At 19.7% G+C, this 15247-nt stretch overlaps 13 protein-coding genes and 24 non-coding genes across 37 annotated transcripts, besides 1 other annotated feature; 23 read left to right on the forward strand and 14 right to left on the reverse strand. All coding sequences in view use genetic code 5, as the record gives it.

Annotated features, from left to right (window-relative positions):
- Positions 1-68, forward strand: AT056_gt01. The gene has a single exon. It is a non-coding gene; the product is annotated as a tRNA-Met (tRNA).
- Position 69: 1 nt separating this feature from the next.
- Positions 70-134, forward strand: AT056_gt02. The gene has a single exon. It is a non-coding gene; the product is annotated as a tRNA-Ile (tRNA).
- Positions 132-200, reverse strand: AT056_gt03. Its single transcript has one exon. It is a non-coding gene; the product is annotated as a tRNA-Gln (tRNA).
- A 60-nt stretch (positions 201-260) lies between these two features.
- ND2 (NADH dehydrogenase subunit 2) lies at positions 261-1262 on the forward strand. The gene has a single exon. It carries the CDS (start codon positions 261-263, stop codon positions 1260-1262), a length of 1002 nt encoding a protein of 333 aa, YP_009183558.1.
- Positions 1261-1328, forward strand: AT056_gt04. The gene has a single exon. It is a non-coding gene; the product is annotated as a tRNA-Trp (tRNA).
- AT056_gt05 lies at positions 1321-1387 on the reverse strand. The gene has a single exon. It is a non-coding gene; the product is annotated as a tRNA-Cys (tRNA).
- Positions 1388-1455, reverse strand: AT056_gt06. The gene has a single exon. It is a non-coding gene; the product is annotated as a tRNA-Tyr (tRNA).
- On the forward strand, positions 1453-2995 carry COX1 (cytochrome c oxidase subunit I). Its single transcript has one exon. A coding segment is annotated over exon 1 (1543 nt).
- AT056_gt07 lies at positions 2996-3062 on the forward strand. The gene has a single exon. It is a non-coding gene; the product is annotated as a tRNA-Leu (tRNA).
- COX2 (cytochrome c oxidase subunit II) lies at positions 3063-3744 on the forward strand. Its single transcript has one exon. A coding segment is annotated over exon 1 (682 nt).
- AT056_gt08 lies at positions 3745-3815 on the forward strand. The gene has a single exon. It is a non-coding gene; the product is annotated as a tRNA-Lys (tRNA).
- AT056_gt09 lies at positions 3815-3881 on the forward strand. The gene has a single exon. It is a non-coding gene; the product is annotated as a tRNA-Asp (tRNA).
- ATP8 (ATP synthase F0 subunit 8) lies at positions 3882-4046 on the forward strand. Its single transcript has one exon. It carries the CDS (start codon positions 3882-3884, stop codon positions 4044-4046), a length of 165 nt encoding a protein of 54 aa, YP_009183561.1.
- Positions 4040-4720, forward strand: ATP6 (ATP synthase F0 subunit 6). Its single transcript has one exon. The coding sequence runs from the start codon at positions 4040-4042 to the stop codon at positions 4718-4720; it is 681 nt and encodes a 226-aa protein (YP_009183562.1).
- On the forward strand, positions 4720-5508 carry COX3 (cytochrome c oxidase subunit III). Its single transcript has one exon. It carries the CDS (start codon positions 4720-4722, stop codon positions 5506-5508), a length of 789 nt encoding a protein of 262 aa, YP_009183563.1.
- A 3-nt stretch (positions 5509-5511) lies between these two features.
- On the forward strand, positions 5512-5576 carry AT056_gt10. Its single transcript has one exon. It is a non-coding gene; the product is annotated as a tRNA-Gly (tRNA).
- ND3 (NADH dehydrogenase subunit 3) lies at positions 5577-5930 on the forward strand. The gene has a single exon. It carries the CDS (start codon positions 5577-5579, stop codon positions 5928-5930), a length of 354 nt encoding a protein of 117 aa, YP_009183564.1.
- Positions 5931-5941: 11 nt separating this feature from the next.
- On the forward strand, positions 5942-6009 carry AT056_gt11. The gene has a single exon. It is a non-coding gene; the product is annotated as a tRNA-Ala (tRNA).
- Positions 6010-6013: 4 nt separating this feature from the next.
- Positions 6014-6076, forward strand: AT056_gt12. The gene has a single exon. It is a non-coding gene; the product is annotated as a tRNA-Arg (tRNA).
- On the forward strand, positions 6077-6143 carry AT056_gt13. Its single transcript has one exon. It is a non-coding gene; the product is annotated as a tRNA-Asn (tRNA).
- Positions 6144-6150: 7 nt separating this feature from the next.
- On the forward strand, positions 6151-6220 carry AT056_gt14. Its single transcript has one exon. It is a non-coding gene; the product is annotated as a tRNA-Ser (tRNA).
- Positions 6221-6229: 9 nt separating this feature from the next.
- On the forward strand, positions 6230-6297 carry AT056_gt15. Its single transcript has one exon. It is a non-coding gene; the product is annotated as a tRNA-Glu (tRNA).
- Positions 6298-6343: 46 nt separating this feature from the next.
- On the reverse strand, positions 6344-6413 carry AT056_gt16. Its single transcript has one exon. It is a non-coding gene; the product is annotated as a tRNA-Phe (tRNA).
- ND5 (NADH dehydrogenase subunit 5) lies at positions 6408-8147 on the reverse strand. The gene has a single exon. It carries the CDS (start codon positions 8145-8147, stop codon positions 6408-6410), a length of 1740 nt encoding a protein of 579 aa, YP_009183565.1.
- On the reverse strand, positions 8148-8214 carry AT056_gt17. The gene has a single exon. It is a non-coding gene; the product is annotated as a tRNA-His (tRNA).
- ND4 (NADH dehydrogenase subunit 4) lies at positions 8215-9553 on the reverse strand. The gene has a single exon. A coding segment is annotated over exon 1 (1339 nt).
- Positions 9554-9844, reverse strand: ND4L (NADH dehydrogenase subunit 4L). The gene has a single exon. It carries the CDS (start codon positions 9842-9844, stop codon positions 9554-9556), a length of 291 nt encoding a protein of 96 aa, YP_009183567.1.
- A 2-nt stretch (positions 9845-9846) lies between these two features.
- Positions 9847-9920, forward strand: AT056_gt18. The gene has a single exon. It is a non-coding gene; the product is annotated as a tRNA-Thr (tRNA).
- On the reverse strand, positions 9921-9986 carry AT056_gt19. Its single transcript has one exon. It is a non-coding gene; the product is annotated as a tRNA-Pro (tRNA).
- A 2-nt stretch (positions 9987-9988) lies between these two features.
- ND6 (NADH dehydrogenase subunit 6) lies at positions 9989-10522 on the forward strand. Its single transcript has one exon. It carries the CDS (start codon positions 9989-9991, stop codon positions 10520-10522), a length of 534 nt encoding a protein of 177 aa, YP_009183568.1.
- A 6-nt stretch (positions 10523-10528) lies between these two features.
- On the forward strand, positions 10529-11674 carry CYTB (cytochrome b). The gene has a single exon. It carries the CDS (start codon positions 10529-10531, stop codon positions 11672-11674), a length of 1146 nt encoding a protein of 381 aa, YP_009183569.1.
- AT056_gt20 lies at positions 11673-11739 on the forward strand. The gene has a single exon. It is a non-coding gene; the product is annotated as a tRNA-Ser (tRNA).
- Positions 11740-11756: 17 nt separating this feature from the next.
- On the reverse strand, positions 11757-12686 carry ND1 (NADH dehydrogenase subunit 1). Its single transcript has one exon. The coding sequence runs from the start codon at positions 12684-12686 to the stop codon at positions 11757-11759; it is 930 nt and encodes a 309-aa protein (YP_009183570.1).
- Positions 12687-12693: 7 nt separating this feature from the next.
- Positions 12694-12760, reverse strand: AT056_gt21. Its single transcript has one exon. It is a non-coding gene; the product is annotated as a tRNA-Leu (tRNA).
- Positions 12761-14128, reverse strand: AT056_gr02. Its single transcript has one exon. It is a non-coding gene; the product is annotated as a 16S ribosomal RNA (ribosomal RNA).
- Positions 14129-14195, reverse strand: AT056_gt22. The gene has a single exon. It is a non-coding gene; the product is annotated as a tRNA-Val (tRNA).
- Positions 14196-14970, reverse strand: AT056_gr01. Its single transcript has one exon. It is a non-coding gene; the product is annotated as a 12S ribosomal RNA (ribosomal RNA).
- Positions 14971-15247: part of a D loop (control region) that runs on past the window's edge.

Here is a 15247-nt window from a genome sequence, read left to right on the forward strand (position 1 = left end):
TTAAAAATAAGCTAAATTTAAGCTTTTGGGTTCATACCTCAAATATAAAGTTAATCCTTTTTTTTAAATAATAAAGTGCCTGATTAAAGGATTATTCTGATAGGATAAATTAAGTAATTTTTTTACCTTTATTATATTTTATAGAATTAAACTATATCTAATAGTATCAAAAACTATTGTGCTTCTTACACTAAAATATATTTTATTATTTTTTAAATTTTAATTAAATTTAATTAAATTTATTTAATATTTTCTTTCAAATTAATTCCAATAAAATATTTTTTTTATTTATTCTATTTTTCAGAACATTAATCTCTATTTCTTCTAATTCTTGATTTGGATGTTGAATTGGTCTAGAAATTAATCTTTTAAGTTTTATCCCCCTAATCTCCCACTCTACTAATTTATTTTCTACTGAAGCTTCTTTAAAATACTTTCTTACTCAATCTATTGCTTCCATTAATTTTATTTTTTCAATTTTAATAAAAATAACTTTAATAAAAAATTTTGAAATAAATAATTTTATTTCAATTATAATTAATTCTTCCCTATTAATAAAAATAGGTTCAGTACCTTTTCATTTTTGATTCCCTAATATTTCTGAAGGTTTATCTTGATTTAATAATTTCTTATTAATAACATGACAAAAAATTACCCCCATAATTTTATTGTCTTATTATTTAAATAAAAATTTTATTATTATTATTATAACTTTAAATACTATTATTGGAGCTATTGGAGGTCTTAATCAATCTTCTTTACGTAAACTTATAACTTTTTCTTCAATTAATAATTTAGGATGAATATTAGCTTCAATTTTAATTAGAGAAAATCTTTGAATATTTTATTTAATTATATATTCATTTTTAATCAGAATCATATGTTTTTTTTTTCAATTATTAAATATATTCTTTATTAATCAACTTTTTATCTCTAATATTAATTACTCAATTAAAATATTCCTATTAATTAATTTTTTATCATTAGGAGGATTACCCCCCTTTATTGGATTTTTTCCAAAATGAATCTTAATTAATTTTTTATTATCAATAGATTTTTTTATTATTACATTTATTTTTATTATAACAAGATTAATTATTTTATTTTTTTATATTCGAATTATTTATTCATCCTTTTTATTTAATTATATTAATTTAAAATGAATAAAAATTTTTTTAAAAAATAAAAATTTAATTTTTATTAATTTTTTATCTTTTTTATCAATTACAGGAATAATTTTAAGAACTTTAATTTTTTTATAAGGTTTTAGGTTAATAAAAACTAATAATCTTCAAAATTATTCATAAAGAAAATTTCTTTAAGCCTTAATAAATTTTCTTTATACCATGAAATTTGCAATTTCATATCATTCTTTGACTATAAAACTTATAATAAAAGAGAAATTTCTCGTTAATAAATTTACAATTTATCGCTTATAAACTCAGCCATTTTATTTTTTTTTTGCGAAAATGACTTTTTTCAACAAATCATAAAGATATTGGTACTTTATATTTTATTTTTGGAATTTGATCAGGAATAGTTGGAACTTCCCTAAGATTATTAATTCGAGCTGAACTTGGTAATCCTGGTTCTCTTATTGGAGATGATCAAATTTATAATACTATTGTTACAGGTCATGCCTTTATTATAATTTTTTTTATAGTAATACCTATTATAATTGGTGGATTTGGAAATTGATTAGTTCCCCTAATATTAGGAGCCCCTGACATAGCTTTCCCCCGACTTAATAATATAAGTTTTTGATTATTACCTCCTTCTCTTACTTTATTAATTTTTAGAAGAATTGTTGAAAATGGAGCAGGAACAGGATGAACAGTTTATCCACCTTTATCTTCTAATATTGCCCATAGAGGTAGATCTGTAGATTTAGCTATTTTTTCTCTCCATTTAGCTGGAATTTCTTCTATTTTAGGAGCTGTAAATTTCATTACAACAGTTATTAATATAAAATTAAATGGTTTATCATTTGATCAAATACCATTATTTATTTGATCTGTAAGAATTACAGCACTATTATTACTTCTTTCATTGCCTGTTCTAGCTGGAGCTATTACTATACTTTTAACTGATCGTAATTTAAACACATCATTTTTTGACCCTGCAGGAGGAGGAGATCCAATTCTTTATCAACACTTATTTTGATTTTTTGGTCATCCAGAAGTTTATATTCTAATTTTACCTGGATTTGGTATAATTTCCCATATTATTTCTCAAGAAAGAGGTAAAAAAGAAACTTTTGGCTGTTTAGGTATAATTTATGCTATACTAGCAATTGGACTATTAGGATTTGTTGTTTGAGCTCATCACATATTTACAGTTGGAATAGATATTGATACACGAGCTTATTTCACTTCAGCCACTATAATTATTGCAGTTCCTACAGGCATTAAAATTTTTAGTTGATTAGCAACTCTCCATGGTACTCAAATTAATTATAGTCCTTCTATACTTTGAAGATTAGGTTTTGTATTCTTATTTACTGTAGGAGGATTAACTGGAGTAATTTTAGCCAATTCTTCTATTGATGTTAGACTTCATGATACTTATTATGTTGTTGCTCATTTTCATTATGTCTTATCTATAGGAGCTGTATTTGCCATTATAGCAGGATTCATTCATTGATATCCTTTATTTACAGGTCTTTCAATAAATCCTTTTATATTAAAAATTCAATTTTTCACAATATTTATTGGAGTAAATTTAACCTTTTTTCCCCAACATTTTTTAGGACTTGCAGGTATGCCTCGACGATATTCTGATTATCCTGATGCTTATACTTCTTGAAATATTATTTCCACCCTAGGATCTTATATTTCATTATTAGCCATATTATTTTTAATTATTACTATTTGAGAATCTATAATTAATCAACGAACAGTATTATTTCCCCTTAATTTATCTTCTTCAATTGAATGATATCAAAATCTTCCCCCAGCTGAACATTCATATAATGAACTTCCTATTTTAAGAAATTTCTAATATGGCAGATTATATGTAATGGATTTAAACCCCATTTATAAAGGATTATCCTTTTTTTAGAAATTGCAACTTGATCTAATTTTAATTTACAAAATAGTGCCTCTCCTCTTATAGAACAAATTATTTTTTTTCATGATCATACTTTAATTATTTTAATTATAATTACTATTTTAGTAGGATATATTATAATTAACTTATTTTTTAATAAATTTATTAATCGATTTTTACTTGAAGGTCAAATAATTGAATTAATTTGAACTGTTCTACCAGCAATTACTCTAATTTTTATTGCATTACCCTCTCTTCGTTTATTATATTTATTAGATGAATTAAATAATCCTCTTATTACCTTAAAAACTATTGGACATCAATGATATTGAAGTTATGAATATTCAGACTTTAATAATATTGAATTTGACTCTTATATAATTGCAAGTAATGAACTTCCTTTAAATAATTTTCGTCTTTTAGATGTAGATAATCGTATTATTTTACCCATAAATAACCAAATTCGAATTTTAGTTACTGCTACAGATGTAATTCACTCTTGAACTATCCCATCTTTAGGGGTTAAAGTTGATGCAAATCCAGGTCGTTTAAATCAAACTAATTTCTTTATCAATCGTCCAGGAATTTTTTATGGTCAATGTTCAGAAATTTGTGGAGCAAATCATAGTTTTATACCTATTGTTATTGAAAGAATTTCAATTAAAAATTTTATTAATTGAATTAATAATTATTCTTCATTAGATGACTGAAAGCAAGTATTGGTCTCTTAAACCACTTTATAGTAAATTAGCAATTACTTCTAATGAAAGAATTAGTTAAAATTATAACATAAATATGTCAAATTTAAATTATTACCTAAGTAATATTCTTTTATTCCACAAATAATACCTATTAATTGACTAATTTCATTTATTTTTTTTATTATTTTTTTTATTATTTTTAATATTATAAATTATTATATTTATAATATTAAAATAATAATAAAACAAAATAATAAAAAAAAAATAAATTATATAAATTTAAACTGAAAATGATAAGTAATTTATTTTCAATTTTTGATCCTTCAACTAATATTTTTAATTTATCTTTAAATTGATTAAGAACCTTAATTGGTCTTTTATTTATTCCTTATTCATTTTGATTAATTCCTAATCGATATCATATTTTTTGAAACTTAATTTTTAATAAATTACATAATGAATTTAAAACCTTACTAGGAAATAATCCTTTATTTAATAATTTTACATTAATTTTTATTTCAATATTTTCTTTTGTTTTATTTAATAATTTTTTAGGTTTATTTCCATATATTTTTACAAGAACTAGACATCTTACTCTTTCTCTTTCCCTATCTTTACCATTATGATTAAGATTCATATTATATGGATGAATTAATAATACTCAACATATATTTATTCATATAATTCCTCAAGGTACTCCTACTATTTTAATACCTTTTATAGTATTAATTGAAACAATTAGAAATATCATTCGTCCAGGAACTTTAGCTGTTCGTTTAACAGCTAATATAATTGCAGGACATCTTTTAATGACTTTACTTAGTGGCACAGGATCTAAATTTCCCCCTTCTTTAGTAATTATTTTAGTTATTATTCAAATTTTACTTTTAACTTTAGAATCAGCAGTTGCAGTAATTCAATCTTATGTCATTGCAATTTTAAGAACTCTTTATTCTAGTGAAGTTAATTAATGAAAACTAACCATAATCATCCATTTCATTTAGTAGATTATAGTCCTTGACCTTTAACAAGTGCTATTGGAATTATAACTCTAGTTTCAGGTATAATTAAATGATTTCATAATTATAATTTTAATTTATTAATTTTAGGTTATATTATTGTTATCCTCTCTATATATCAATGATGACGAGATATTACACGAGAGGGAACTTATCAAGGTAAACATACTATTCTAGTTTCAAAAGGATTACGATGAGGTATAATTCTATTTATTATTTCAGAAATTTTTTTCTTTGTATCTTTTTTTTGAGCTTTTTTTCATAGAAGATTATCCCCCAATATTGAAATTGGAGCAATTTGACCTCCTGCAGGTATTACCCCATTTAATCCATTTCAAATTCCTTTATTAAATACAATTATTTTAATTTCCTCAGGAGTTACAATTACTTGAGCTCATCATGCTTTAATAGAAAATAACTTTTCTCAAACTTTCCAAGGTTTATTTATTACAATTACCTTAGGAATTTACTTTACTATTCTTCAAGCTTATGAATATATTGAAGCTTCTTTCACAATTGCTGATAGTATTTATGGTTCTACTTTTTTTATAGCAACTGGATTTCATGGACTTCATGTAATTATTGGAACTATTTTTTTAACTGTATGTTTAATTCGTCATTCTTTAAATCATTTTTCTAATAAACATCATTTTGGATTTGAAGCTGCAGCTTGATATTGACATTTTGTTGATGTAGTTTGACTTTTCTTATACATTTCTATTTATTGATGAGGAAATTAACTTATTTATATAATATATTTAGTATATTTGACTTCCAATCAAAAAGTTTAATTTTTTTAATATAAATAATTATTTTAATTTTACTTATTTCTACTATTATTCTTATTATTTCAAATATTATAATAATTATTTCTATTATCCTATCAAAAAAAACATTTTCAGATCGAGAAAAATCCTCACCTTTTGAATGTGGATTTGACCCCAAATCCTCAGCTCGAATACCATTTTCCCTCCACTTTTATCTTATTACTGTTATTTTTTTAATTTTTGATGTAGAAATTGCCTTAATTTTTCCTATTATTCCTCTATTCAATTTAGTCAATTTTATTATTTGATCAAAAATTAGTTTCTTTTTTATTATTGTCCTTTTAATTGGATTATATTATGAATGAAATCAAAATATATTAAATTGAACAAATTAATTTTTTCCTTTAGGATTATAGTTTAAATTCAAAACATTTGATTTGCATTCAAAAAATATTGAACTCTCAATTTATCTTATAATAAATAAGAAGCAATTTTTGCATTTAATTTCGACTTAAAAGATAGAGTATTTTCTCCTTATTTATTAATTGAAACCAAAATAGAGGTATATCACTGTTAATGATACTATTGAATAACTAATTCCAATTAAATTTTATTTCTTATTTTTAAGAAATATAAAGTTTAAAATTAAGCTGCTAACTTAATTTTTAGTGGTTTAATTCCATTAATATTTCTTATTTATATAGTTTAATAAAAACATTACATTTTCATTGTAAAAATAAAATTTTATTATTTTTATAAATAAATTATCTATATAAATATATAAAATATATATATTTATTTAATTAATTATCTAAAGATTAAATCAATCTCCTTAATATCTTCAATATTATGCTCTTAATTATATAAGCTATTTAAAATTTTATTAATATAAAATAATATAAAATTATTATTCATATAACAAATCTAAATAAATAAATTTTAAAATTATTTACTTGATAAAAATTATAAAAAATTGAATAATTTTTTAAAATATAATATATACCTTGTCCTCTATATAATTCACTTCATCCTAAATCAATATATTTTAATAAATTTTGTCCTAACTTTAAAAAATAATAATTTAAACCATAAGTAGATAATCTAGGTATAAATCATATTAAACATAAAAATCTTCTAATATTATAAGTTATTAAAAATTTATTTATTGAATAAATTATTATATTTCTAACAAAATAACCAATAAACCCTCCTAATAATCTAACGTATACAACTATTATTTTTATATTTAAAGGTAAATAAATTATATATGGATTTAAAAAAATTATTCAACTTAATATAGAACCACTAATAACTCTTATAAAAAGTAAAACTATTATTCTTTTTAATATAGTATAATCTTCATCATATAAATTATAAATTCTTATTAAATTATAATCATTTACTATTAAATATATAATTAATCGAATAGTATAAAATATAGTTAATCCTGTAGATAAATAATAAATATAATAAATTAATAAATTTAAATTTCTTAAACTTACTATTTCTAAAATTAAATCCTTAGAATAAAATCCCGCTAAAAAGGGAATACCACATAATGCCAAATTAGAAATATTTATACATAAAGAAGTTATAGGAATATAATTTCTAATTCCTCCTATTAATCGAATATCTTGAGTATCATTTATTATATGAATAATAACTCCAGCACATATAAATAATAAAGCCTTAAATATAGCATGAGTTAATAAATGAAAAAAAGCTAAATCTGGTATTCCTATACTTAAAATTCTTATTATTAATCCTAATTGTCTTAAAGTAGATAAAGCAATAATTTTTTTTAAATCAAACTCATAATTAGCTGAAATACCTGCTATAAATATTGTTAAACCAGATAATAATAATAAAATTTTTAAAAATAATATATCAATCAATAATAAATTAAAACGAATTAATAAATATACTCCAGCAGTTACTAAAGTTGAAGAATGTACTAAAGCAGATACAGGAGTAGGAGCTGCCATAGCAGCAGGTAACCAAGAACTAAAAGGAATCTGAGCTCTTTTAGTTATAGCAGCAATAATAATTAATCTTCTAATTATATATATTTCATAATCATTTTTTATAAATATTAAATAAAAAATATAATTTCATCTTCCATAATTTAACATTCAAGAAATTACCATTAAAATAAATACATCCCCAACCCGATTAGATAAAGCAGTTAATATTCCAGCATTATAAGATTTAAAATTTTGATAATAAATAACTAAACAATAAGAAACTAATCCTAACCCATCTCAACCTAATAAAATACTTACAATATTAGGACTAATAATTAATAAAATTATAGAAAATACAAATAATAAAACTAAAATAATAAAACGATTTAAATTTAATTCTGATCTTATATATCTTTTTCTATAATAAATTACAACTGAAGAAATTAATAAAACAAATATTATAAATAATAAAGATATTCAATCTAATAAAATAGATATTACTACTCTTACTGAATTTAAAGTAATAACTTCTCACTCTAAAAAAATTACTATATTATTTATAATAAAATAAATTATTATTATAAAATTTACTATTCTTATAAAAAATAAAAAAAAAAATCTAATAAAACAAATTGAAAATTTTTTTATAACTTAAAATAAGTAATCTTATATTTTTGATACCACAAATCAATATTTTATTTTAAATTATTTAAGTAAAATCAAATTATTACTCAATCTACCTTTAAAATTATTAAATTTAAAGGTAATCAATGTAATATTAATAATAAATATTCTCGAGAAACTCCTGTATAAAATCTATATAATCCTCTATAATATTTTCCATGTTGAGTATAAGAATATAAATATAATCTATAACCAGCTCTAAAAAATGAAATTAATATTAATATAATTATTGATAATCATGATCATCTTATTAAACTATTAATTAAACTAATTTCTCCCATTAAATTTAATGATGGTGGAGCAGCTATATTAGAAGATATTAATAAAAATCATCATAATCTTATTGAAGGTATAAAATTTATTATTCCCTTATTAATATATAATCTTCGTCTATTTAAACGTTCAAAATTAATATTAGCTAAACAAAATATTCCCGAAGAACATAAACCATGCCCAATTATTAATAAATAAGAACCTATAAAACCTCAATAATTTAATGTTATAATTCCTCCAATTACCACTCCTATATGACAAACAGAAGAATAAGCAATTAAAGATTTTATATCAACTTGACAAAAACATTTTAATCTAATATAAAATCCACCAACTAATCTAATAATAATTCAAATAAAATTTAATTTTAAACTAAGTTTTTCAAGTAAAATTAAAATTCGCAATAAACCATAACCCCCTAATTTTAACATAATCCCAGCTAAAATTATTGAACCCGAAACAGGAGCTTCTACATGAGCTTTAGGAAGTCATAAATGAACAAAATACATTGGTATCTTAACTAAAAAAGCTAAAATTATTGAAAAATATAATAAATAAAAATCAAAACTTATAAATTTTAAAAAATAAAATATAATATTATTTCTTTTATTAAAAATATAAAAAATTCCTATTAATAACGGTAAAGATGCAAATAAAGTATAAAATAATAAATATATCCCAGCCTGAATTCGTTCAGGTTGATATCCTCAACCTACAATTAATAATAAAGTAGGAATTAATCTTCCTTCAAAAAATAAATAAAATATAAATAAATTTATTATTGAAAAAGTTAAATATAATATTAATAACATAAATAATATATTAAGTAAAAAAAAATTAACATAAAATCCTATTTTTAATAAATTTTCTCTTGCTATTAATATTAATATACAAATTCAAATTCTTAATAAAATTAAACCAAAAGATATAATATCACAAGAAAATATATATCTTAAATTAGTATTATAATAAATTCTAATATTTAAATTTATAAATATAAATATTATTAATATCATTAAATTTTGAACCAATCAAAATATATTTTTTTTAAAACATAAAGGAATTATAAAAATAATTATAAATATAAATTTTATCATTTATAATAAATTAAATCTTTGAAAATAATCATTTCCATGAGTTCGAATTATAGATACTAAAATTGATAATCCTAAAGCACCTTCACAAACTGAAAAAACTAAAAATACTATTAATATAAATATATTTATTTCAATTAATCTTAAATAAATTAATAAAAAAAAAAAAATTCTTAAAACAATAAATTCTAATCTTAATAAAACAATTAATAAATGTTTATGTTTAGAAACAAAAATTATATTTCCAATTAAAAATATAATAAATACAACAATTAATATATTAAATATTATCATTTGTCATTTTTGTTTTTATAGTTTAAAAAAAACATTGGTCTTGTAAATCAAAAATAAGAATTTTTCTTTAAAAACTTCAAAGAAAAAGAAATATCTTTATCTATAATCTCCAAAATTATTATTTTTCATAAACTATTCTTTGATATTCTAAAAATATTTTTTTTTATAATAATTATATCATTATCTATTTTAATATTTTTTATAAATCATCCCCTATCCATAGGAATTTCCATTTTATTTCAAACTTTAATAATCTGCCTCCTTTCTGGAATATTAATTAAAACTTATTGATTTTCTTATATCTTATTTTTAACTTTTATAGGAGGTCTACTAGTTCTTTTTATTTATGTTTCAAGTATTGCTTCTAATGAAATATTTAAAATCTCCTCACTAAATAAAATAAGTACAATTACCTTTTTAATAATTAATTTTATTTTTTCTTATATTTTTTTTTATAATTTAAATTGACTTAATTTTTCTATTAATCTTGAAGAAATAAATAATTTTATACAAACTACAATATTTTTTTTTAATAATGAAAATAAAATTAATTTATCTAAACTTTATAACAATCAAACATTCATAATAATAATAATATTAGTAATTTATTTATTTATTACTCTTATTGCAGTTGTTAAAATTACTAATATTTTTTTTGGACCTCTTCGATCTTCTTAACTAATGATAAATAAATTTTTACCTATTCGAAAAACTCATCCAATTTTAAAAATTATTAATAATACTCTTATTGATTTACCGACACCTTCTAACATCTCAGCTTGATGAAATTTTGGTTCTTTATTAGGTTTATGTCTCATTATTCAAATTATTACTGGACTATTTTTAACTATATACTATACAGCAAATATTGAATTAGCTTTTTACAGAGTAAATTATATTTGTCGAAATGTAAATTATGGTTGATTAATTCGTACTTTACATGCTAATGGAGCATCTTTTTTCTTTATTTGTATTTATATTCATATTGGTCGAGGAATATATTATGAATCTTTTAATTTAAAATATACTTGAATAATTGGAGTTTTAATTCTCTTTTTACTTATAGCAACTGCCTTTATAGGATATGTTTTACCATGAGGTCAAATATCATTTTGAGGGGCAACAGTTATTACTAATCTTCTTTCTGCAATTCCTTATTTAGGAAATATATTAGTTACTTGAATTTGAGGGGGATTTGCAGTTGATAATGCTACTTTAACCCGATTTTACACATTTCATTTCCTATTACCTTTTATTATTCTAATAATAGTAATAATTCATTTATTATTTCTTCATATAACAGGATCTAATAATCCTCTAGGAATTAATAGAAACCTAGATAAAATTCCTTTTCATCCATTCTTCTCATTTAAGGATCTTATTGGTTTTTTTATTATATTATTTTTATTAATTATTTTAACTTTAACTAATCCTTATTTATTAGGAGATCCTGATAATTTTATCCCCGCAAATCCATTAGTAACACCAGTTCACATTCAACCAGAATGATATTTTTTATTTGCCTATGCAATTCTTCGATCTATTCCTAATAAATTAGGAGGTGTAATTGCTTTAATTTTTTCTATTCTTATTTTAATTATTCTTCCTTTTACTTTTAATAAAAAAATTCAAGGAATTCAATTTTACCCTTTAAATCAAATTCTTTTTTGATCCTTAACTACAATTATTATTCTTCTAACTTGAATTGGAGCTCGTCCTGTAGAAAATCCTTATATTATTACAGGACAATTATTAACTATTCTTTACTTCTCATATTATATTATTACTCCTATCTTAAATAAATATTGAGATAATTTAATTTTTAATTAATTAATGAGCTTGTACATAAGCATTTGTTTTGAAAACTTAAGAAAGAATATTTATTCTATTAATTTATACTATAAAAATTATATTATAAAAAAATTTTAATTCCTATATATAATAATAAAAAATTTAAAGAAATAGGTAAATAAACCTTTCAAGCCAAATATATTAACTTATCATATCGATATCGTGGTAATGTTCCTCGAACTCAAATAAATAAAAATGATACTAATCTTAATTTTAAATAAAAAAATAATCTTATTCTATATCCCCCTAAATAAATTAATACAATTAATATACTTATAAATAAAATTCTAGAATATTCAGCTAAAAAAATTAAAGCAAATCCCCCTCTTCTATATTCAATATTAAACCCTGAAACTAACTCTCTTTCCCCTTCAGCAAAATCAAAAGGAGTTCGATTAGTCTCAGCTAATCTTGATGAAATTCAACATAATCTTAACGGATATATAATAAAAATAAATCAAATTAAATTTTGATATTTATTAAATATTAATATATTAAAATCTATAACTATAATAATTCTAGATAATAAAATTAAAGCTAATCTTACCTCATAAGAAATAGTTTGTGCTACAGCTCGTAATCCCCCTAATAAAGAATATCTTGAATTAGAAGATCAACCTGCAATTATAACTGTATATACCCCTAATCTAGTACAACATAAAAAAAATAAAATTCCCATATTAAATCTAATTAAATTAAAATAATAAGGAATTACTAATCAAATTATTAATGATAATAAAAATCTAATAACTGGAGAAAAATAATAAGATAAATAATTAGAATAATTAGGATAAATTTGCTCCTTAGTAAATAATTTAATAGCATCTGAAAAAGGCTGCAAAATCCCAATTAATCCAACTTTATTAGGACCTTTCCGAATCTGAATATATCCTAATAATTTTCGTTCTAATAAAGTTAAAAAAGCTACTCCTACTAAAACTCCAATAATTAAAATAATTACTCCTAAAATAATTATTAATAAATCTTTCAATAACATTTACTATCTATATAATAAATTATATATCAATGAATTCTAAAATCATCACATTTTTCTGCCAAAATAGTTAAAATATAATTTTTAATTTAAATATTTAATTTAAAAATTAATAAAATTCTAAATAATAAATTTAATTTAAATATTTATTCCTTTCGTACTAAAATATCTTATTTTACTAAAGATAGAAACCAACCTGGCTTACACCGGTCTGAACTCAGATCACGTAAGATTTTAATGATCGAACAGATCAAAAAATTTAAACTTTTGCATTTAATTTTTATCTTAATCCAACATCGAGGTCGCAAACTTTTTTTTTATTTGAACTTAAAAAAAAAATTACGCTGTTATCCCTAAGGTAATTTTTTCTTATAATCTAAAAATTAGGATCATAAATTCACTTATTCATGTTTATTATAAAAAAAAAGTTTTATTTATTTTTCTATCACCCCAACAAAATAAATTAATTAAATTTAACATTAAAAAAAATTATATATAATTTAAAATTATTAATTTATAAAACTCTATAGGGTCTTCTCGTCTTTTAATATTATTTCAGCTTTTTCACTAAAAAATTAAATTTTACTTATTAAATAAGAGACAGATTATATCTCATCCAATCTTTCATTCCAGTCACCAATTAAGAGACTAATGATTATGCTACCTTTGTACAGTCAATATACTGCAGCCCTTTAATTTTAAAATCAGTGGGCAGATTAGACTTTAAATTATTATCAAAAAGACATGTTTTTGTTAAACAAGTGGACATATATTTTTGCCGAATTCCTTTTATTTATATTAAAATTTATAATTTTTATTTAATTTAATATACTAATTTTATCATTATTTCATTATATATTTAATTTTTATAATTATTTTTATAAAAAATTAAATTTTAATATTAAATTTTATTTTAATATAAGATTATTTATAAAAAAATATAATTTTTAAACAATATAAATTTTAAAAATCTTAAATAAATATTAATTTTATTATAAAATTTTAAATTAAAGCTTATCCCTTAAAATATTTTATTTAAACTATAATAAATTAATTAATTAATTTATTATTTTTTTTTTTAAATATAAAATTAAATTTTTTTCTAAAAAAACTAGATATCTTTAAAAACGAATAACATTTCATTTCAAATTAATTATTAAAAATATTTTTGCTACAATAACTTTTATAATTAATTAACTCTTTTAAATTCGAGAAATTTAATTTATATAAATTTTTTTTAATAAACTCTGATACACAAGATACAATAAATTAAATTTACTTTCATAAAAATTAATTTTCAATTATTTCATAATTCTTTCACAATACTAATTCACTTTAAAATTTTCAATTTTTTCTTTATATAATACTTTAACCCCCATTAAAATATTATTTATTTAAAAATTCTTTTATTATTTCATAAATTTATTAATTTCTCCCCTTCAAATTAATTAAATAAATTTAATATCATTTCAATGTAAATGAAATACTTCTTCAAGCTCTAATCTGTCTTTCTAGAAACACTTTCCAGTACCTCTACTTTGTTACGACTTATTCCAATTTATTAATGAAAGCGACGGGCAATATGTACATATTTTAATTTTTAATCATTTTAATAAATTAAATAAAATTACATTTAAATCCACCTTCAATTTAATTTTACAATTAAATATTCATTTAAATAAATTTATTGTAATCCATTATATTCTTAATTATAATCTGCATCTTGATCTGATTTAAATTTTATTTTAAATTTTAAAATATTATTTTTCTTTTAAAATATTTTTATAACAACGATATACAAAATTTCAAATTAAGTAAATTTATTCGTGGAATATCAATTATTAAACAGATTCCTCTAAATGAACTAAAATACCGCCAAATTATTTAAGTTTCAATAAAAAATTACCTACTATTTTAGTTTTTAAAATTAATTTTTTAATAATAGGGTATCTAATCCTAGTTTATAATAAAATTTATTAATTCATAATTTTTTATAAATTTTAATTAAATTAAAATTTCACCTAATAATTTAATATTTAATTCAAAAATTAAAATATTTATTATTAACTAAAAAAATTTATTTTAAAATTTGTTTAACCGCAACTGCTGGCACGAATTTTGTTTTTAATTTTCATATTACTAAATCTTAATTTCTTAAATTTTTAATATTAATTACTACTTTATTTAATTTAATTATTATTTAAATAATTAAAATTTTATACAAAAATTTGTATGTAAAATAAATTTATAATAAATTTTTAAACTATAAAAATTTTTTTTTATATAATTTAATATTATATAGATTTTTTTTTTTTTTTTTTTTATAATTAAATATTTAATTTTATATTATAAATTTTAAATAATTTCTTTTTTTTTCTTATTTAATATTAAAATTAAAAATTAATTTCAATATTCATCAATATATATTCATTTAAATAATTAATTTATTAATATAATTTTTAATATTAATTAATTAATTTATTTTATTTATATATATATATATATATTAAAATTTATATATATATATATATAAATATAAATAAATAAATTAATATTTA

Source organism: Galleria mellonella, mitochondrion (genome assembly GCF_026898425.1).
Source record: "Galleria mellonella mitochondrion, complete genome".
Taxonomy (NCBI): Eukaryota; Metazoa; Arthropoda; class Insecta; order Lepidoptera; family Pyralidae; genus Galleria; species Galleria mellonella.